The 23,397-nt window shown below is 43.7% G+C and overlaps 1 protein-coding gene across 1 annotated transcript in view; it reads right to left on the reverse strand.

Moving 5' to 3' along the window:
* ltk (leukocyte receptor tyrosine kinase) overlaps positions 1 to 23,397 on the reverse strand; it is a 57,908-nt gene that overhangs the window by 5,653 nt on the left and 28,858 nt on the right. The window contains exons 7-24 of the mRNA XM_048228717.1: positions 21,273 to 21,422; positions 19,409 to 19,509; positions 18,816 to 18,976; positions 18,544 to 18,638; positions 17,038 to 17,139; positions 15,221 to 15,395; positions 13,953 to 14,103; positions 13,220 to 13,351; positions 12,394 to 12,550; positions 11,296 to 11,478; positions 9,840 to 9,938; positions 8,131 to 8,283; positions 7,438 to 7,551; positions 3,283 to 3,469; positions 2,017 to 2,107; positions 1,223 to 1,287; positions 480 to 609; positions 123 to 220 (exon numbers count right to left, since the gene is read on the reverse strand). Of these exons, the coding sequence (XP_048084674.1) occupies positions 123 to 220; positions 480 to 609; positions 1,223 to 1,287; positions 2,017 to 2,107; positions 3,283 to 3,469; positions 7,438 to 7,551; positions 8,131 to 8,283; positions 9,840 to 9,938; positions 11,296 to 11,478; positions 12,394 to 12,550; positions 13,220 to 13,351; positions 13,953 to 14,103; positions 15,221 to 15,395; positions 17,038 to 17,139; positions 18,544 to 18,638; positions 18,816 to 18,976; positions 19,409 to 19,509; positions 21,273 to 21,422 (2,344 nt within the window). The remainder of the gene's footprint in view (positions 1 to 122; positions 221 to 479; positions 610 to 1,222; positions 1,288 to 2,016; positions 2,108 to 3,282; positions 3,470 to 7,437; positions 7,552 to 8,130; positions 8,284 to 9,839; positions 9,939 to 11,295; positions 11,479 to 12,393; positions 12,551 to 13,219; positions 13,352 to 13,952; positions 14,104 to 15,220; positions 15,396 to 17,037; positions 17,140 to 18,543; positions 18,639 to 18,815; positions 18,977 to 19,408; positions 19,510 to 21,272; positions 21,423 to 23,397) is intronic.

The raw sequence follows: 23,397 nt of genomic DNA on the forward strand, positions 1-23,397 counted from the left end.
CACTTGGCAAGCACATTTTCAGCTTATGGGGACATAGAGCACATTTAGCTTTGCCAAAGTCAGGTATAATAATACAGTATAAACCATCAATTTCCTTATTCACACAGGGAAAGTATAGAAACCTGTGGATGAAGTGGTTCTCCTCCAGATATCGGCAGCCAAGGGCAATGTCTCTGGCCATGTGTAGAAGCTCAAGCATGGTCAGGGAGGAAGTCTGGTTCTACGATGGCAGTAACAACACCATGTTAAGGGCGTGTAAGGGTATGAGTAACATCAGTTAAATACATTTTGGCATTTGGACAGATCGTTCATCAGTAAAAAGGTATGTTAACAAACTCATATAGTCAGACTCGTACTAAGGGCCTGAGAGTAAACATACGCACATACACAAACATAAAGAGAGAGACACACATAAGAGAGGATGAAACAGTGAGAGAAAGAGAGGAGATGGAGAGAGAGAGAGATAGAGAGCTCCTCACTGCTTTGGGTCGGTTTTGTCTAAGGAAGCTCTTCATGTCTCCTCCAGTCATGAGCTCCAGCAGGATGAAGCGAGGTAGAATCTGCAGACTCACTCCAATGCAGCGCACTATGTTCTGATGGCTAAACTTACTGTGGAACAAGTAAACACAGAAGCATTTAGCCAAATAAACACTTGATTTGTATATGTTCCACCTACACAATGTTTCATATGTCTTATTAATAAATAGTATCAGTAATCATCATTTGGCTGGGTTCTTTTAGTTCTAGTCAACATATTTAAACATACATTTCAGGTGACATTTACAAACATACATTTCAGTTTGAAGGTACAGAAGTGTTCGCAATAAAACACCAGGTGGTTGTAGTTCTACTTCTGAGCTACAATACAATCTGTCATATTTCTAGACCCCAAAATGAGTTTAATGAAAGCATGACCCAGCTAGAGAACAGCTGCTGTGTCCAGAAAGAAGATGCATTGCGTCCTTCAGTCTAACCAGCACCAGCTGTGTGTGTCTGATCAACAACACATCAACGCAAAGGGACGAAGATGTATGAAACACCTCAGCTAGGTCAACAGATTTTAAATAATTGTTTCCTTCTTAATCCAATTGTATCTTTGTTTGAGTGTGTGTGTGTGTGTGTATGAGGGGGGTATTTGTGTCTGTGTGTATGCATCCATGGTTCTCTGTGTGTGTGTGTGCGTGTGTGCATGCGTGTGCATGTATGCGAGTACCACATGCACCTCATTATCAGGGCTTCCATCAGGAAATCCATCTCATCTTGTTCAGAGCAAATTTCTGGAAGAGTCTGTTGACCAGAAAAGAGAAATGAGGGAGAAAAAAAAACACCACCACCAGTAATCAGGGTCTAATCAGCGAACGGACATCACAATCACAACTATTCCGCACACAGAGCCTGTCTGACTGTCATTACTTCAATGGGGACTAAAGGGCCATGACCAAGTCTACAGACAGGTCGGATGGCAGTGAGGCGTTACAAATGGGCAAATTCAATTGTGCGTGAGGGTGTGGACTGGAGTCTTGTGGCCCTCGCTGAGAGTAGCCACATGTCATCCCAAATGATTGGCCACATCTAGCCCATCACATGCTGCACACTGGCTCCCTTTACCCAGCTCAGTTTTATGGTGATGTTTCTCATGCCAAACTGGACACTGGTCAAAAACACACTTTCTCTTTTTGTTAGACGTGAGGATTTGCTTGTGGATTAGCTGTGTGTGATTCTGTGGAAAGAGCCGTGCGAAATCAAATTGCATTCTGAGCGTTAGGGTGAGCATGTGACTTTAGTACTGCCACCACTACTATCACAAAGCAAGCACCACATAGCAAATACACGAAAAATAGCATGAGGAATAAGATCCAGTCCTTCATTCCAATGCTTAAATACACTTGCTTCTTTCAAACAGATGTTGTGATGTTGTGATGACGATGTTCAAATGTTTCTAAGGACATCCTGTAAACAGACTAGTGCCCATATGTTGAGGGAGAGATGAGCTAATAGGGTAGTAGGAGTGCTGACCTTGATGGCCACCTGCATGGCTGAGTTCTCCCCATTCATGCCAAGGACCTGGCCTTCATACACCTCTCCAAAGGCACCATGACCAAGAGCCCTGTGGACACAACACACATACAGTACAGAGTTAAAACACAAGGAGATGGACAGAGACAGAGAGTTAGAGACAAAAGGCAAGGGAAGGGAAGGAAGGGCTAGTTTGTTGACAAGTTTAGTTTGTTTGTGCCCTCCACATTTATTGGCACCACTGGTAAAAAATTCATCTATGGGGGGGGGGGGGACCACCCGTTCATGGTATGGGCGCAGCAGGCAGCAGCGCTCATACCATGAACGGGTCCGAGCACGGGGACCTAGGTTCGAGTCCGACCTGCGGTCATGTCCTGATCCCACCCCATCTTTCTCCCTCCCACTCACTTCCTTTCTGTCTTCACTGTCCAAATAAAGGCAAAAAGCCCAAAAATATATACTTTAAAAAAAAATCATCTATTGGTAGTTCAGTCTCACAAAGAAAACAATGAGGACAGTTTTTTTGAAAATGTTAAGGTTTTTCTTGGAGTTCATGAAACTATGCACCCTAATGAGGTTCCCATGGGCCTTTGGAATAAAAACAGACCCACTTATCAAATTATCCAACATAATTATCATTAGGTACAGTTTTTTTTAGTCATGTTTCAATGTACGCTAAATCCACCTAGACGGTTTCTTGCCAAAGAGCGCAATTTTAATTTAATCTGAAAATATCCAGACAAAGTCACTGTAGCATTCAAGTCAACTCCTGCCATTTACACATCAAATTATAGCAAATGAATAGAGTATTCTATTGCCTTTCCCATGTTGAAAAATGACTATGGGATTTGACCTCTGTCACTTTGGATAAAGTGAAATCATGGATTACAGCTGAAAGTTCACAGACACTCTAATTAACTTAAAGAAGTTAAATATAAATGGAAAAAAGCTTGTTACATTTTGTCGACTTTCTCATGTTTTTGTTATAAATATAATAAACAAATATTTATATCTTTAAGAGATATTCCTTTAAATAAGAAATAAATGTGGAGGCCACTGTATTTACATAGTGCATTTCATTTGAAGAGGCAATTCAACGTGTTCTGATGGAACATTATGGGGTATTTTATGAAAGGTCATCATAAAAGCAATATGCTATACAGCCCTTCACATCACCATCCAGCTCTAGAGAAATTCTGCAATGCTGCAGTTCTTGGCATGTACTACAATAAGCTCTGTAACATTTGTTGAAGCTCCAGATGATACCTCAGCAAGGAGATGTTCTTGCGTGGCACCTCCTTGAGGTCGCTGAGCGAGGCGGCTTTGCCGGCGAAGCAGTAGTTCGGGTTGTAGTCGGTCATGATGGTGGACGAGCGGATTTTACTCAGCTTGTACTCCGGGCTCTGGAGTCGTACCCTGACCGCGTGCAGGTGGTTCTTCTTCCGGTAGTAGACTATCAGGGGGGCAGGAGGAGGAAGAGGAGGAAGAGGAGGAGAGAGAGAAAAAGAATAAAAATAAGACGCCGGTTCAGTGGGCTTGGATTCCATTTCACCACCATCGGAACACAAAACATTCGCAAACAGCAATGGTCCCAAAAAGTGTAACCGCACCATTCATTTTGGTGTGTCTGTCGCTCAGCAGTGAAATTAATGAAGGGATTCAAGTGAGGTTTGGACAAACTCCTGCACAATTAAGAGCAGGAGACAAGGCTCACGACCAGACACTCAGGCCTCAGAACCCCTGAGATGTCTGCTCTCCAGGCCAAGTGGCAAATCACAAACGCAGTAAGTGGGGTTAAGACCTACATAAACTGTGACGTGACTTCAGCTAAAACCAGAATGATGCGAAATACATGGAAAGTGTCAACATTAACCTAAACAGCTGACAGAAATCTTTGACAAATAGTTACTCACATCCTCCAAAAGAAAAACTAATCTAGGGATTAGGAAAACAAAGATGGAAACACTCTAATGATGTATTGTTGACCAGGGGCCTACATCCTGAAGGTCAGTATACTTTATGTGCGTAATTAATTTGTCTGTGGAGAGCAGTAGATGCACTGTGTTCAGCAGTTTTCTTTTTCAGTATTGCAAATACAATATATACACCTGAAAGAAAAAAACCATTTGATTTCGGTCCATTCTGTTCTACCCAAAATAATGTTCTTGTTAAAGTGATGTAATCAGATGATATCAAAGCATTGGTTTAGGGCTCTTACTGGAGATTGCAATCAGACAGGCTGGCAGAGAATTCAACCAGCAAAACTGAGATTAAGTGCCAAAATATTCTGCCAGAATTAGGTTGGCAGTTGATGAGGGCTGGTGGTTGGTGTTAGTCTGAGGCAGTTCAGGCACATGTGTGTTAGTTTCTCTGTCTATAGCAGAGATGGAAAGGTTCCAGTTCAGAAAGTTCTTGGAAAGAGTTCTTGGCCTCTCCATGCACTTAGCTAACGGACTGCACATATTAAGTCCAATCAGTTAGTAACACTAACCAATGAGCCAATGCCAATCTGCAGAGACTTTTGGAGAGAGCAGTGGAAAGCTTACAGCCTGCACTTTTAAATATTACAATATCTAAACACTTAGCCAAGGCATAATATAGATATTATAATGCTTCTTCAGTCTATGTATATTTGGATATTCTCAAGGTCATTTTAAATGACTTGGTGTTGGCGTTGGCTTTCTGAACCGGACCTTTTCGCCTCTGTTCCAAAGGCAGGGCGGGAGCTTGGGGCACTCACCCTCTGCGGAGGCGTCCCGCAGCCCCAGAGCAGGTTGGTAGTCTGCCATGCCGGGGCAGGCCGGGGTCAGGGCGGGGGAGGGGCGCTGCGTGCAGGTGAGAGGAGGAGGTCGAGGTCCCCTGCGTGCCGTCGAGCCGGCACGGGACAGGAGCGGCTCGCCAGGAGAGCTGGACTCGGGTTGGAAAGGGTGGGGGTGTCGGGAGGAGGGGTCAAGGGTCAGGGGAGACAGGTGGGGGGGGGGGGTTGAGGTAGGTGGAGGAGTAGGGTAGGGAAGCGCCATGCACAGACTACCAACCTGCTTGGGAGGAAAGTTCAGGTGAAGAGACACTGTTTAACTACCTAATGAAATGCCATGTCAGTCAACGAGAAAAGTGTATTGTGCATGAATTAAAGCCATCATGTGTTGGGTGTGAGAGCTTAGAGCTGAACCACTCATGTTTGTACATAAGATCTTGCTCAGAGTGTTCAATGGATTTTGCCCAGTTATTAAATTAGCTCTAGTTAGACTTCAGACGTTGCACTTTGCCCATCATCTAAATTAAGGCCCAAAGCAGTGATTGCTGCAAAAACTGGCTTACACATGAATCCAGCTATGCAAAAGGATATTAGAGCAGGAAAGCCATTAACTAAAACAGGACAGCACTATCTGTGTATCAAGTGCATGTCATGGAGTCAATTTAGTGTCTAGATACATAAACATGTCCAGTATGTGCGTGTCAGTAAGTTAGGGTACACAGCAGCCATGTTTGTCTCTGGGACAGACAGGACAGATAGACAGACAGATAGACAGACAGTGGTTAAAACACAAGTGCCATAACAATCAGCAAAAAGGATGCCACAAGCCTGTAGTATGTCAGAGCACAGTCAGTTACCTCTCATTAAGAAAGTCCTCTGGAACCATTCAGAGGGACCTGGACACCAGCTGAGAGTCTAAAACATTGAACTCCACTCCAACCAGTGAGTCTTGCGAGGGACAATATATTATGTCTTTCCACGTTTCACCATTTTTATTTGTTGATTTTGTTTATTATAGAGGATTACACAGTGAGTCTTGGCACAGCATTTGTACAGATATGTTTGGGTCAAAATGACAAGAATGCAGTCATTGCGTCAACATAGAGATTCTTGACCAAACACTAACACAAAGACAGACAGAGATACTGGTGATTGTTGTTGCCCTCGTAGACTAAGGCACTTATTCAAATTTCCATCAGTATAAGCATCCAAGCATTCCATTTTCCTAAGGCCACATTTTCCCAAATGTTATGGGCTACAAACAAACCCAGAATTTGTATTTAACCCAATCGGTGAATTAGTGAAACACAAACAGCACACAGTGAACACACAGTGAGGTGAAGCACACACTAATCCCGGTGCAGTGAGCTGCCTGCTACAACGGCGGCGCTCGGGGAGCAGTGAGGGGTTAGGTGCCTTGCTCAAGGGCCTGCCCTTGCCCTGCTTTACAAGGACTCAACAGGTTCCCTCACTATCTTGCTTTTAAAACCAGATATGGTTTGGATTGGGTCTAATGTTTAAATTGCCATTTGTTTGGAAAAAAAGAGGAATTAGTGACACAATAATTAGGGCCTCTTCACCTCATGCTTAGCAAAAAAAAATGTCACATTTTGGGGGACAGTTCACCAAGAAATGCTCATAGTTCCCTCGCCATCCTTTACTTTGAAATTATTGATGGCTCTAGTCTACAACACTATGATTTAGCTAAAATCATAAAAACATATAATTTAGCAGCATAAATTAACTATATCGATCAGCTTTAGTAGCCCATGGGAAAGACTACAGTTAATGTGATATATTATGTAAATCTATCCTTACATTTCATCTACAATATTTCCAAAGCATTTGTACATAGTTAACTCATGTACAAACTAAAGTTAATAGCAGATTATATCCATATTCCCTAAAAATTCCTTGTGCAACACTACTTCAATATAGTAAGTGATGAAATAAGTGACAAAGCATTGTAATTCTGTTATTCTATTGAATATGTAATGCTGATAGACTATGATACACTTAAGTTTAAAAGAAAAGCTATGCAGTAGATATCATTAATGTATAGAATGTTGGAGGTTGCAGAAGAGGTCTTTGTTAAAACGTAAATACTGAAGGCTTTAGGTGTCATAAAAAAAAAAATCCTCTCAGAATTCCTTTGCTTTGACAGGAACGCCTTTGACTTCACCCCTACTATATAAAGTGCTTGTGTGAAATTTAGCCTAAACACACATGGTCATCCCTTAAAAACCCTCTAAAAATGTCCTTTAAGATCACAGCTGAAAAGCACTTCCCATAATCGTCCTCTTCACCTAAATTAGCTCATTATCTTGAGGGATCGGGGGGGTAATGCCCAAGGGCTTGACAGCTAAATCTGTTTTTCCTTATTGCACTTCTCCAACAATATGGATATACAGTACACTGTCAAAACAGCTCCATGGCCAAATTCCTGTGTTTAAGGCAGTTCTAAGCTTTTGCTGAAAACGTCACATAGAAAATTCCAGAACAGTTTTTCTTTTTCGTTCTAACAGGGCAACACAGAGAGAGAAAAAAGTCCCTGTCTCACTGCACATGGGCCACAGGACAAGAGCTGCGAGCTGCTTGCCCTCCCTGTCAGAGTCGGTGGAAGGTGGACGGCACAGAGTTGACACAGAACTGGAAGAGTCTCTTACTGAAGGTGAGGCTGGCACAGGTGAGCACGATGCCCGTCACCACGGTGGATGCCACCACGGCCAGGATCAGCGACAGCGGCAGGTGGCCAGCCTCTGGGGGACACGGGTCAAACTCTGGGGAAAAGATGGAAGAGATAGGTCAAACATGAGAGAGACAGAAACAAACGTGTCACCGAAGAGATAGGTAAAGCAAACGTGTCACCGAAGAGATAGGTAAAGCAAACGTGTCACCGAAGAAGAGGAGAATATAACAAGATGCCATAAAGCTATAAAAATGACAATGGATTTGCTGTGATGTGACATTTCTTTCATGGCTTGGGTGAATATGGTTGAAGTTACTGAACTTTCGCTATAAATTCAGGAGTAAAATTACTTACGTCAAAAGAGTGAGGCATGCTGGTCTAGAAGTTTTGTATTGGACGTGATTTTTTAAGTTTGGAAAATTAATTTTGAAAGAAAAAAATCCAAATCTCTCCAAATTGTTATCCATAAGAAGAGGGGACCAATGTCTTCATTAAGTGTTCAAAGTGTGTGATATATATCAAAAGTATTAAACAACATAGAACAATCAGGGTAAAAAAATCTGACGATGATAAAAATGATTATGATGAAGTCACACTGTGAAGATGAAATGATCCCAGATGTGAGAAAGTGACTAATCTCTACCTGGAGTAACTGTCTGAGCGTATCTACCTATGCAGGAGACGTTGTCTGGGGCCAGCACCTCCTCGTTGTGGCACAGGCAGTTGATGAGCCGGGTGTTGTCATCCCGCTTGCAGCTCTGCGTTTGGCAGTGGCTGCAGTTCAGGTGCACCTCAATCTCCGCCTCACCGTGACTCTCCATCACTACACAACACACACAACACACACACACACAGACCGATGAGTTCAGCAACACCATCACTACACCAATGAGATGAGTTCAGCAACACCATCACTACACTCAGCAACACCATCACTACACACAACACACACACACACACACACACACACACACACACACAGACCGATGAGTTCAGCAACACCATCACTACACACAACACACACACACACACACACAGACCGATGAGTTCAGCAACACCATCGCTACACATGCAACACACACACACAGACCGATGAGTTCAGCAACACCATCGCTACACATGCAACACACACACACACAGACCGATGAGTTCAGCAACACCATCGCTACACATGCAACACACACACACAGACCGATGAGTTCAGCAACACCATCGCTACACATGCAACACACACACACAGACCGATGAGTTCAGCAACATGAGCTACTACATGCAACACACACACACACACAGACCGATGAGTTCAACACACACACACAGAATGATGACTGAGTTCAGCAACACCATCGCTACACATGCAACACACACACACAGACCGACTGAGTTCAGCAACACCATCGCTACACATGCAACACACACACACAGACCGATAACTGAGTTCAGCAACACCATCGCTACACATGCAACACACACACACACCAATGACTGAGTTCAGCAACACCATGCTACACATGCAACACACACACACAGACCTGATTCAGATAACTGAGTTCAGCAACACCATCGCGATGATAACACATGCAACACCACGCACACACAGACCGATGATAACTGAGTTCAGCAACACCACATTACACATGCAACACACACACACAGACCGACGATAACTGAGTTCAGCAACACCATCGCATCGTTACACACACAGACCGACGATAACAGTTCAGACCAATAACTAATTTGTGAGTTCAGTATGTACAACACACACACAGACCAATGACTGAGTTCAGAAACCACAGGCCCTCATTTGAATGATGTTTGACAAACAGTAGTTTGTTGTTTCACTGTGTACATTATGCATGTCAATTTAGAATGTATGTGTATATTTTATGAGATATGGCAATCATAGTTTGTTGAACTGTCAAAATGGATAGATCATAGTGAAGAAATGGAGGCTTGAAGATGACTTTACATAAAAACACAGTGCCTGACATGGTTCTTGAATAGGTCTTTTGATGAGCTTTTTATGGAGTAAATATTTAGACCCAAACTTCTGCAAAGCTGGCATGTTTTTACAATCTCATGGCACCTTCTCCAACAAGTTGCATGAGGCCTTAAATTACATCAACACAAGGTCCCTCCTGCTTAGCCTCATGTCTCTTACTCAATTTGTGTTCTGTTTCTGAGAAACAAGCACCAGCACAAAAACACACATGCACATGTGTACACACACACACACACACACACACACACACACACACACACACAAACACACACACACACACACACACAAGCAAAAGAGTTGAGAGAGAATCCTCCATACACACAAACACAGAGACACACACATAGACGTACACACACATAGACATCAGACAGTCTTACCTGCCAATGGCTGCAGAAATATCTCTCCAGAGTGGTGAACATAAGAGACACCATCTTGTCCATCTGCTGTGATGTTATCGAAAAGTGCCGAATCCCCACCTAAATTGTTCAAGACAACTAGTTACACTATGTATACAGAATACAGACAGGATACCAGCAGAGAAACAGACATTTTATAAACATGATTCAGAGAGTACAAATAAATCATCAGTGTCAAACTGAAAGTGTCAAACTTTCTCAAAGTACTTCTCTTCAAGATGGACAATTATTTGTGTAGTGCAAGCTTGTTGCATTATGGATACACTAGAGCACAGATGGCCTTTATCTGAAACTCTTCAGAAAAAAATCTTCTGTGACTTTTCAGGCCTCCTTAAGCTCTTGATTCTCATGGAAACCAAAATCAGGATCTATCGACAGAAACAGAGCACTGAACCACATTCTTCACTCTCTCACCCTCTCCTGGCAACAAAGTGATCCACTGTAAAATAATCTAATACATATTTATCTGCAATGTGTTTCAATTGCACCTCAAAACAACGGGATGTTTATGAGTCTCGAATGAAATATGTTCCATAAATATGACACTTCATTCCAGCAGGGTGAGAATTCTTTAGTTCTCTGTCCTTTACACTCTGGTCTGAATCCCATGTCTCACTCAAAGAGACTCATTGTTGTCTCTGCTCATTCTTCATGACATTTCCTCCCTTAGGGTTTTTTTTTACGCCTTGTCAATAGCATAGCATACCCCTCGCTCCCCTGATCAGGATGTTTCGGTAGTAAAATTGAACAGGTCTTAATGTGGTTATGGACACAGATGCCCTGTGTGTACAAGGCCCAGTCTGTCTGAGCCTTACCCCGCAATTACCCTTGAACAGAGTGGGGTATCTGTTCTACCATTGGGGCATGTACGGAGGGGCAGAACAGCTAACAGAAAGGCCCCATTTGTCTTCCCAGCAGCCTATTTTGTCTGTTCTAAGGGAGGAAATGAGCTTTTCAGGTATTGGCATCATGTTGAACTTATTACAGCGGGATGTTTCCGAGAGTTTGTCCTAATAGCCACACAATGCCAGCGAGCTTGAATGCATTCTTTGCGGAAAAAAAGGGCATATTCCTCTCAGGAAATCTCTTCTCCCAAAAGCTTTTCCCAAGACTTTAGGCAATCGTGTGTGTCTGTATGTTTTCAGATTATGTGTATTTTATGTGCACATTCTGTGCACCGAATGAGAATGTACACTATATGAAACCATGTGTGAGTATGTGTGCATGTGTCCGTGCATGTGTCTGTATGTGAGTGTGTGTGTGTGTGTGTGTGTGTGTGTGTGTGTGTGTGTGTGTGTGTGTGTGTGTGTGTGTGTGTGTGTGTGTGTACATGTGTGTGTGTGTGTGTGTGTGTGTGTGTGTTTGTGTGTGTGTACACGTGTGACTGTTTCAGCAGTAGTGGTTACACCAGACTCACCTCTGTATCCACCTCCACCTCCACCAGCAGTGCAGGCCCCTCCTCCACCGCCAAACCCTCCGAAGGTGTCCCAGCTCAGCCTGGACAGGGCCCTCGGGCAGGACGAGCCGCCCTCCGCTCCCTCCACCAGCGACTTCCCTGCCCACAGCTGTGTGGTGCTGTCCCTCCAACCACCTCCACCCCCTAAACGAGCAGCAGACACACACAACACTCCCCTTCAGACCCTGGTAAACACCCAACACCCGCCATTTTCTCTCCCTGAATCGGTTCACTCGATGCGCATTCATTTTTAATATCATCCATCCAATTCTCATGAAATTATATATTCATTTATATGGCAACTGTCAGTTTTCTCAGGAGCTTTCCAGCGACACCACAACCTGAACCTCTGAAGGTTATAATTTTTAACTGATGATGGACCCAAGTTGATAGACATTATTTCTAACTGTTTGAACCCAAAAATGTGTCATGCGCCTCTCATAAATGATGAAACAGACGCTCCCACATATATCTAGAGAGCTGCGGGTTAGAGCTCCTGCTGTTTCACTACTGCTCTGGCCAAAGCCAGTGGTTGAGAGGAACCCATAAATCAAGTTTTAACTCGCATAATAATAACGACTCTGACTCTCTTCACTCAGAGCCTCGTTGTGCCCAGACGGTGTCTGCTGTCTGACAAATGAGTGGTGGAGTGTGTCTATGACAGCTGATTTCTTACAGCCCACTCACTCTTCCACAGCAGGAGCAGCGTGAGTAGCAGTGACTAGGATCTTAATCTGCACTCTTATGTGTCCTAATACAGCACATCCACCCAACACTGGAAACTGTGAGGGATTTGGGGTTTAGGGAAAACAGAAGATACTGTATGTGTGTGTTTGGAGCAAAGACAGGAGATGTGTGTGAGTGTGTGTTAGGGTATTGTACATGTATGTGCATCTGTGTGCCTGTGTCTTTGTGATCTATGTTTGTATGCACATGTCTTGGGGAGCATGTGTTTATATGTGTATATGTGCAAGCACATTTGTGTTTTATGTGTCCTTGTGAGTATCTGTGTGTGTGTGTGTGTGTGTGTGTGTGTGTGTGTGGGTTATTTCAGCGTACCTGCTGCGCCCGTCCTGCCGTTATGACACGGGGCGGACGTGTCGTTCTCATACTGCTCCAGTTGGAGCTGGTCCAGGCTGCTCTCCGGGTCCTCCAGGTAAGCTTTGCCTCCCCCGCCGGCCGCAATCAGCAGCGCCATCAGCTCCCCATTCACCATCTGCACAAGGGACACCCAAGACACGCGACAGGTTCACCGCCAATGACACCCACTGGATTCCACCGGAGACACCCAAAAAAAGTCCTCTTCGCCTCCCCGCACAGTCTTCTGCCAACCCTCCATCCAAGCTCCCGCGCAGTGTGTGTGTGTGTGCGTGTGTGTGCGTGTGTGTGTGTGAGCGTGTGTGTGTGTGTGTGTGTTTCGGAAGAGCCACAGGCTCACTCAGATAACCACTAATCAGTTCAGGATGTCTCCCAAGTGCTCCTGGGAATGATATGTGTGTCTTGTCACGCCACACAGGCCCCACAGCCATCTTCACATTGGATCGGCTCCGCTTGAAAAAGAAAACTTTTCTCACTATCCTGAGAACATCCACAGATGCTGCAGGCTAAAGAATGGGCCATTACCCACATCTCCCAGCACTAGGCTTTCCTTATTAATGTCAGTGCGACCGATTGGTTGTGTAAGCACATATGTTGGTTTGTATGAGGATCTGCAGGTTTATATGGAGGATCTGAAAACTTTACGTATATGTGGTATTGACATGATTTATCTTTGCCCCTTCTGAATGTTGTGCTTGCTCTTAAACTGCATACATGCATTATTGAAGATAGTCTAAATCGTGTTTTTTTGTTTTGCTTTTTTGTTTTGACTTGCGCTTGTTCTCACTTTGAAAATGTATGTGGCGCCACCTCCACCCCCTCCTCCTCCGCGCCACTCCGAGTCCTTCCCTTCTTTGACAAAGCTGTCCTCGATCACAGACGACTCGCCCAGACACATCTTCTCGGTCAGAGGGTTTCTCTGTGAAAAGGAGGAGGAGGTGGAGGAGGAGGGAGGAACAGACGGGAACATTCAAAGTCAAATCAGGCAGACAGGAGTCAGTATCCAGTGAGAAATAAATGTGGCAGCAAGAGGAGAAATCTGAATTCTTCTAGTCCTTCTGAGCTGACACATGTGTGTGTATCTTTTAGTCCTTACTGATTCTCAGTCAGTGGCACATTGAAGATGGTGTTGCTACAGAGGTTGAAGGTGTTGCATCATAGATAAGATTTCTGCAAAGCTCAAGTCAATGTCCTAAAGCGCTTCAGGACTTTTAGGAGTGCTGAATCAAAAATGACAAATGACTTGCCTACCGAGTTCAACTAGGGCTTAACCAATAACAAGAAAAACACACACTCCCTTTGCAAAGTTTAAAGAGCCATTTATAGACATGGTAAAATTGTCAAGTATAATGTCTTACAGTATGTCTTATGTATAATATCTTGTAGTATAATCTCAAAGTATAATGTACAGTATATTGTAGAGGAAACTCTTGACACGTACACATCTGAACACTTTTTGTGTGTGTGTGTGTGTTGGGGGGGTCACGTTTATCTCTTCCCCATCATGTAACATCACTCACCCCTGGGCATGCATCCTCTCCCTGGTGCCCCACCAGGATGTACAACATGTCCCCCTTCTCCAGGGGAAAGATGGCACTGATGAGGACCCCGTGGGAGCGCTTGTTGTGGTTCTTGGCCCCTTTGCCCCCTGCTGCACCGTACGCGGATATCCTTCAGGGCCGAGCGCAGCCCAGACAGAGAGGGAGAGAGAGGGAGAGAGAGAGAGAGAGAGAAAAATAAACAAGCGTTGGCCGTTCTCACACCAACTCTCCTCTGGCATGTCTTTGTAGAGTGGACATTACTGAAAATGAAAGGTGTGTGCATTGCATAGGAGTTTACTTTGTTGGTGCAGAGTGGTAGTGCAGAGCCAAAGGCCTGACAAAACGCATCTCTCATAATGAGCGCGGGCCAGCTGTTGCAGCCTCGTACGAGAGCCTGTGACTAAGAGCTCTGGATTGCAGTCACACGCACAGCACTCGCTAGTCTGCACTTTAGAGGTAATGGCTGTTCCACACACACCATCTGTGGCACAATTGAGGTTGCTGAGGTGAAGTGTTTGTTTTTGTGTGCACATGAGAGAATACTTTTATTGAGGCCCCATGACCAGGTTGGAAATGGTTGTGAATTAGTTCAAAAAGGAATCACTGAAACACATAATTGCTCTTCTGGAAAAACACAAACATGCTGTTTTTCCTGCTATTTGCAGAGAGGGATATTTACTATCTTGTCCATTTCATGTACAACTGATGATGACACCAGAGATCATAAAAACATTTTTCCGTTAAAACCTACTCGTGTCTCTGGTGAGTGTGGGTCCATTCTGAAGAGAATGTTCACAGAGGTTACAGGACCACACTGTCAGAATGATACTGCCCACTACAACTACAATTCATATCCCATGAGTCTGGCTACGGTTTATAAAGGGTTAACTTTGGGGCCTGGAAAGTTTTGGGAGTTCATTCAGCACCTATTGTATGTGTCAAACAAATAGCAGAAAAGCCACACAAAGACAGGCAGTTTGCATGTACTCTGTAAAGAAGACTCAGGTGTGTTAGATTAAAAGCGAAGCCTCCTTGTGTTGGAAAGTGGGACGCTGGGCACTTCATACTTTAGAGGGCTCTCCACATCTGATAAAAAGCTCTTCTAAAAAGCCCCAAAGACACAATTGGGTAAATGTGTGTGTGTGTGGGGGGTAGAGCCCACTTGTATTGTGTACCCAGCTTCATGCCACCCCACTTATATGAGTGCTGATAACTACTTTGTAACCACTTTTGGGGATGGTACGCACTTGTATCTGTTGGTGGCGGGCACTCGCCACTTCTGCACGCCCTTGAGGGACCCCTCCTTGATGACGGTCACGCTGACGTTGGTGTTGCGGTACGCGTTGTCACACTGGGCCTGAGTGGGGCCTCGAGGCCCACTGGCCCCGCAGGAGGTGAACCACCAGGTCATCAGAGACACCTCTGGGAACACAAACACAAGCAGGGCTTTACAGGTCAGACACGCACACGAGAGGTTCAGCTCAGAAGGACAGTGGAGGCACTGCAGAGAGAACAGTTGCGTAGTATGTATAACATTTTCTGATCTCTGATGTTCATGTAAACACCTGTAAAAGAGAGTGATCCGCACACCATATAGCTATATATGGTGTATAAATGGTGTGCGGATCACTCTCTTTTACTTTTGAACTCTTTCCTCTGATCCAGCACCCATCCGAAACGGTGAAAAAGGGATGTGCGCGGTCACACGTTTACTTATTTGCATGTAAACACCTGAACATGGTAAAAATCAGGATAAGCCTCATAACCGCAATATTAAAGTGCATGTAAACTCAGTCAATGATTCCTGCCAACTGGATTGCCACCAGTACACAGAAGGTGATGAGAAGTTTGGGTGTGATCGAACCGTAAAGAGATACAGTACACCATAGCAGAGGATGAATTGGGTTAAAATGAGGCAGGAGATGGGGAATCAGGACACAGAGCGACTTTTTGTCTTGATCTTGAGTCTGCATCCAAGCTTTAGTTTAGAATGCAACAAATACCTGTAAATTATTTGTGATTTGTAGTCATTTTTTACTTCAGCACTTTTCAACATTTGAACTTCCTGAGAACTGACCCCAGAAACCTAAAGAAATTACAGTTGGCGTACACCTTGGAGTCATATTTCCAGCAAGAAAATGATAAATGAATTGCTGTTAAATACAATAGTAACTTTCTCTACTGCTCCACAGCCATCATACATTCTTTAATAAATAAAAATAAAATTGATGCATTCCATTTAAAGGGCATGCACATTGATAAAAGCTTCAGACCAGAACTACCCTAGAGTATTATTATTGTCAATTAAAATGCTACACGAATCTAAAAGTTCAAAAAGTCACAATGGAAAAATATTCAGTTACAGAACATGCAGTAAAAATGTGTGTGTGTGTGTGTGGGGTGTTCTAGCATAAATGAGTGAGCCTGGCTAACATTGTTTCTCCATCTTCGCCAGCCTTTGTGCATATGCTTTTTAATGATCACTCCAGAACAGAAAGCAAGAATCATATTCTTCACTGCTTGCTTTTTTATTTCTCCACCATTCCTCTCCCTCTTGCCTCCGGCTGAGGGGGCCCCAGTATCGCTTCTCTAAGGGCCCCCTAATTTTTCACAGTCTACTCCGGGCTGAGGAAGCATGGAGGAGAAATCCAAAACAGAGACGGAGTGGCGGCGACCTGCGAACCCCGACCCCACTGCTTAATGGGGCATTACTATGTCTTAGCTTGACATCATTGTCCCAATTAGCCGTTTGACCCATATCAGCTCTAAAAGCTCTTTTGCCCTGTATTACAAAAAAAAAACAATAACATGATTTAGAATGGCACAGTATCACATGTTTGACTTTTAGATGTCCTCTATATAGGTAATATCTTTAAGTAGTCCCACCCAAATGAAAACAACTTTCACTCAATCACTGAAAAAGTATTACCAATGCTTTACAGATCATAAATATACATGTATAGGGATACCCACTATGTGAACTCACACAAATGTTCCTCGTTTGTGTTTAAATCATCACACATGGCCAAGGATGGAAGTGGTTTGTGATGAGTGATGCTCTTACCTGATGAAGACGGCTCAGGAAGAGGGCTGAAGTAGTCCACATCACTCAGTGAGTCCAATCCATGCAGAAACCCATCGCCATGCAAGAGCAAGGAGCTTAGATCTTCAATACATAGAGCGCACATACAGAGAGAGAGAGAGAGAGAGAAAGAGAGAGAGAGAAGGAGAAATGTGATCAAAAACAGTTGTGGTAGAGCTAAACTCCATTGTACTATCTATCATCATGTTGAGAACATAAAGACCCCGATTATCTGAGAGAGTTATCAGGAGGGCATTCATTTTGCTGGTGACAGGCTTTAAAGCCTCCTGTAAAAGTGATGGGAAGACATAAACTGCAGAATGGCACGCAAACCCAGGAAAAGATGGAGCAACGAGTAAACCCTGCAGAGAGCAGAGCCTGACTGAGTGTGACAGAAGATAGAACGATTTCGATGGGAGCCGGGATAAATGATGACAAGGCGATAAAGAACGTTAAAAAGCTATTTCCTGACGAGACCTCTCAGGAATTTAGTGTTCAGGCTCAGTAACTGAGCCAACCCCTGTTTACGTGCATCGACAGGGCCAAGCCTTGCCGATTAACGAATTAAACTGTCGATGGGGTTCCTTGGCCTGCGGTCCCACAATGTTCCTAGCATGTGAGCAGTTAGGAAACCCTAGCGAGGGTGCGTCCCAGTGCGAGCGTTGACAGATTGTGCCGATGTCAGCGTTTAATTGCAACCTTTAGCAAAGATGCGCCATTGTGAAGTTGCAGCCACCCAAGCCGCTGACGAACACTTCACATCCAGGGTATCCGTATTTACGAGGATTATTTTCAGGATCGCAGCAGTGGGGAACGCCATCAGCACCGGCATCTTTCACAACCAATCGGCCAAGCCCTGCATCATCGGTTCCGCAAGACAGATCTCCTGCTGCTCACTGGAGACAGTGGTTAAGGAATCAGAGTTCCGAGTCGCCCGAAACAGAAATGGTTCTCCCTTTTGAGCTATGTCCTCCATGTGCCCCAGCAAGTCATCACTTGCACTTGCCTTGACAATACATCACTTCTGCGGAGGTCAAGAAACGGAACATCTTCTCACAGCCTCATTGGCATATCTATGGACTTTCAATAAACTGCATAGTTGGCTGGCCAGGATGACTCTACATGCACACTGAGGAGACAACTCAAGACAGTGTTGAAAATATTCTGCTAGCGTCTTGAGTATCTACTCCAAGCATACAGAACTTTTCTGCTGACCTCATTTTACGTACAATCCAGTGAGCTATCAGAGTTCACATACTGGCAAATGGTATGCTGATGGTAGGATGAAAAAATATAGAGTAGCTGTAAAACTGAAGCCCACACTGCTAAAGTCACAGTTGGGTAATCAGTCAAGACTTTATGGAGGGCCAGCTTTCAAGATTCATTTTCATGATTCCGCTGTAAAATAAATTCTCCTCACAGCTTGTGGCTATTCATTGAGCAAGTATGTACCATTGAAGTGTGAAATATCACAATAATAGGCCATACCTGATTTAAAACATGCTGCTCCCAGGGTGATATCATCCAAGGCGATCTCAGCATAAGAGGCAGGCCCCCACAGCGCTCTCACTTTGATGTGGAACCTTCACCAATGAAGAGATATATTTCATACTGAAGCACACATGGTTTGCTTATTGGGATCTACAGGAAACCATTGTACTGCCTGTGCCTACAGTCCATCAATGGCAACAAAGCTATTATGCTAGTTATGAATTACCATTGAAGTTAATGCAAACTGTATGCTCTTGCAGAATGCGTACCCATTGAGGATGCGAGAAATGGGCAGCGTGACCTCTTGCCAGTTGTCCTTCCAAAGACCTGACCTTTCAAACACCAGAAGGGACATTGTGGTGCCGTTGGACTCCAGTGAGATCATCACGGTGCCATTGAAATCCCCGTAGAGATAGACAGAGAAACGCAACTGCATATAACACAAAACAGCACAGGACACATCATGAGTGGACCTTACAATACAACTTTTATTACAGAAAACTCTACAGTATATTTAGACAAAATTAATAAACCTATCTGAGACTTACAGTACATCAACAATTAATATTAATCAAGTACATCAAGTAATCAACATTAGACAACATTTTCGAACAACTCTGAAAGTAGTGTCATCAAACTATGATGACTGGCTTTAAACATTTGTGAAACGTAACATACACTACCCAGCATCATGTTGAACCATTTAACACTGATTTTATCCATAGAACCTTCACTGAAATAGCCACAACACCAACTACTTGAACATTCTGTTGCTAGCTTGTTAGGAATTAGCTACAGTATTTGAGCATTAACTAAGCATTAAACTATCATGGCAGCTATCAATGGTCAGTCATTCACACACCTGACAGTCTCTTGCAGAGACGGTCTGAGGAAGACTCGGACTCTGCATCACAGCCTCTCCAGATAGGCGACTGCTCCTGACCCTCAAATACAGGAAGTGACCTGGGAGAAAAGGAGGAAGTAGATAAAAGTAAAGATAGATAAATGCAATGGAGTTAGGAAAGGTAAATAAGAAGAGATAAAAGAGAAGATAAAATATAAAAGGGAGGAAGGGAAGGAAATGTTGAAGAAAATGAAAGAACAAGAAGAAAGTAGAAGACTAGACCGGAGCCCAAGTCAAGGTCAAGGGTCAAAACTCTACCCTCATCTAGTGATGAAAGCATATGGATGAAAGGGTGAATGGCATTCTATTCTCATCACACAACACATCAAGCTGGCTTAGCCATTAGAGCTTTTGCGGTTGAACACAAAACCAGCCAGCCATAAAACATAGGTGGACCGCCAAAATACAGATTTTTTTTTGCAGGAGCACACTTTCACAAAACAATTCATCATATAGGACCACATAGTGCTTAGGCGTTTCTCAGCTGCTCCTAAATCTTACTGTATGTCCGCTCCCTGAAGGACATATCTTTATTAAGCACTGATCCTACAAGGTCTTTCCAAACAAAGCTCAATGCTCTCTTTCATAAATATTTTGGAGTGCTGTACCTTTAGCCTAAATCCCATAGGGGTGTTGTTAAAAAAACTGAAATGTATTGCATTTTAAAGCCTGTAATCTGAGAAATGTGAGGAGCTATTTGCAGGATAAACTTTCCATACACCTCGTCCGTCTCAAATCCTTAGGTGATCCTGCTCACCTCCCCAACCGCAGGAGGACAAACACGGCAGCTGTATCTCTCTGTCCTGCTCTGGCGGCTGCAAAAACTATGTTAGGGAGTTGACGAGGGTTGGACCAGGGTAATTATCTCCAGAAATGATTCAGTGTTTTTCTCTAAAACCATTCTAGAATGGCTGGGGGAGATTTAAGGTCAGCCTTGCATGGCTTTTATCCGTCTCATCTGATTTAGCAGCCAGTAACAATGCTCCTCCCAGTGTGGATGAGACTGATGGTCAGACTTGTGTGCTAATGAAAAAAATAATAATTACTCACACCGAGTAAAGTGGCCAAGCACATACTGGTATGCACTCTAGGGGCCCTCTTATGAATGATGGGCAAAGTCTAAGTAGAGCTAGTTTAATAGCTAGGCAAATTCAATTTAAGTTAGAGCCAAAGGACATAAATGATCTCTAAATATAATTTATTTATTTAGAGAAGTATTTTGACTAATGTTCACTCATGCTGTACTGTATGTCTACAGTGACTTCAAGCAAACAGTAGCTTTTATTAACTGTTTAAAAACAACAATATGTGTAAAAAAAAAAGAGGAAAATCAGTTTCACTCCCAAGGATGTAGAGATATTCAAGATTACAGATTGAAGAAAAAAATGTGCTCTCTCAACTTCTCTCTTTTCTCTCTGTGTTGGCAGAGGCAGCCCCGACACCCATGATGATCACACACCTCTTAAAACCCTCCACATATCACTGTTACTATGTTTACAGCAGTTTTTGGTCCACTGGTCTTTTTTTAAAACACATAACAAATATTTACAATACAATACAATACAATACAATACAATACAATTACATGTCTTACAAATATAAACACCTGATTTTTAATTCAATACAGGTCATGAGAATCCAATGAGAATACTTCTACTCCTCCATAAACATTACTATTACTGAAACTGTGGGCAACTTATCAACTTATATAGTGCAGATACTATTCACAAGAAGGGTGGTGAACACCCCCACAGCATAACAAAGTGATGATGAGGATGAGGATGAGGAAACAGCTGATCACACTTCCACTCCCCACACTGACCTTGAGTGAGCTGCAGTGTGGTTCCTAGCAGGCCTCTGCGGTTCCCCAGCTCCTCCCCACTGCTCAGCACCCAGGAGGATGGACGCTCGGACACTGACCATCCGCAAGGGCCCGACTCGAATGAGCAGTGAGCCCCAAAAGGCAAAGAGTCTGGAAGGAAACACAACAAGGATCAGGAAGGTTTGAGGGGGGGGGGAGGAGGAGGAGGAGGAGGGGAGGCTCGAAAATGCACATATAAGGCCAAGAGAAACACAAAGCTGTGCAGTCCTAATTTCCAGCTGTTTAGCAAATAGAAGTACTGGTGGCCATTGAAAACAAACTGGATGTGTGAGTGAGGGTGTATGTGTGTGTGTGTGTGTGTGTGTGTGTGTGTGTGTGTGTGTGTGTGTGTGTGTGTGTGTGTGTGTGTGTGTGTGTAGGTCTGTCTGCATTGGCTCAGTGTGGAGTCCTGCTGACAGCTCTGCAAGGGAAGGGGAGGAAATGACAGAGGTTCTTTGCTGACCGATCCAGCACGGTTAGCATTGGGGGAGGGTTACGCAGGCTACAGAGTTGAAAAGTCAAACTCCAAGATGAAGGCGGTGATTTTCAGCATGCAGCACTGGAACTCGACTGAGTGTCTGTGTTTTCATGGCCTTCGCAATCACTCCAAGAATCATTTCAAACCTTTACTCCCGCAGGCCCCACAATTCCAGTGCTTTCAATAACCCTCCTTTCAGTAACACACACACACACACACACACACACACACACACACCATCATTTCATTACTAACTGGGCACAGTCATCTCATTCTGTACAGGGCTACATATTTCTTTGCATCCACTGATGAATGCATTTGACTGAGAGCAAAAATACTTTTCTGACTAATGGGGGAGGCCTGGCAAGTGGAGCCCATTTCTTTTCTGATACAGCAGTAAAAGGCCGGGCTCTCAACTCTGCCCCAGTGCGGTATCTTGACTTTATTTACTTAATATACACTTTATTATGTATTCCTTCTCACATAGGTATAAAATTATAATGATGTAAATACCCTTCGTAAAACACCTCATATAACGAAAAGCACACATCCAACACAGAAAAAACACAGCCAAATCCACCAGTCTCAGCCTCAGTATCCTGAGCATGTAAGACAGGCAGACAAGTGGCCTACCATAACACACAAGGTCTGCCATGCAGATTCCTCCGCTTGTGATTCTCACACTTCACTTTTAGTGGCAAGTCCTGCCTGTGCAAGGGAAGCATTTTCTCGCCGGCTAATCCGTGGGAGGGGATTAAGAATTTATCACAGCCTTAAAGTTTAATACCGCTAATGTAGGTGGCACGCTGCCTGCTGTTAACGCCTCTGATGGCCCTTTCACACCAACAGCCTCAACTCGCACTCATTCATTAGGAGGCACATGAAAATCTGTAACAGACCTCTGAAGTTTGCCTACAACAAACTGCCATCTTTGCCTATATGAGGAGATCCGGTATCTTGCGATTTTTCCTATGGGAAGTAAAGTGTTACCGAAATATCTACATGTATGTCTTTTATCATTGTATTTTGTATTTGACATCCAAATAACATAATACTCAACACTGCACTCACTTGAGTTGCTTTCTGTAGTTAGTGTTCTGTGTAGGGAGGAAGTGACAAGAATGGCAAGAGCATATAAATAGTTCTGATCTAGTTAGCATTTCTTATCCAATCAACAGCTCACAAGCCAATGGAGAGTTGCTAGACTAGCCCTGGCAGCAAATGTAATTTGCTTCCGCTAGGGGCGCGTCTAGATTTCTAGGCTACCATTTTCCTTGACAGCGGTCTGTTATACTTAGCAACGGTCTGTTATTCAGAATTAGCAGACCGCCAAACGTTGGGAAGGCCCATTCAAGTGAATGGAGCATTCTGCAGCACTATGAAGAGCCGTGTAATACGATGTGAAGAACACACAGACAGATGTTCCTGGAAATTAATAGATTATTTGATGAATGAATCAGTTAATATATAACATTATACAACAGTTAGGTCCGGTCAATCTATTTATACATTTGGACAAGAGGCATTCCATGAATCATCACAAGTGGCGATATCTCAGGATATCCCCACTCAGGCATTTTATCGGCCAGTAATCACTAATAATTTAAA

Source organism: Alosa alosa, chromosome 19 (assembly GCF_017589495.1).
Source record: "Alosa alosa isolate M-15738 ecotype Scorff River chromosome 19, AALO_Geno_1.1, whole genome shotgun sequence".
Lineage (NCBI taxonomy): Eukaryota > Metazoa > Chordata > Actinopteri > Clupeiformes > Clupeidae > Alosa > Alosa alosa.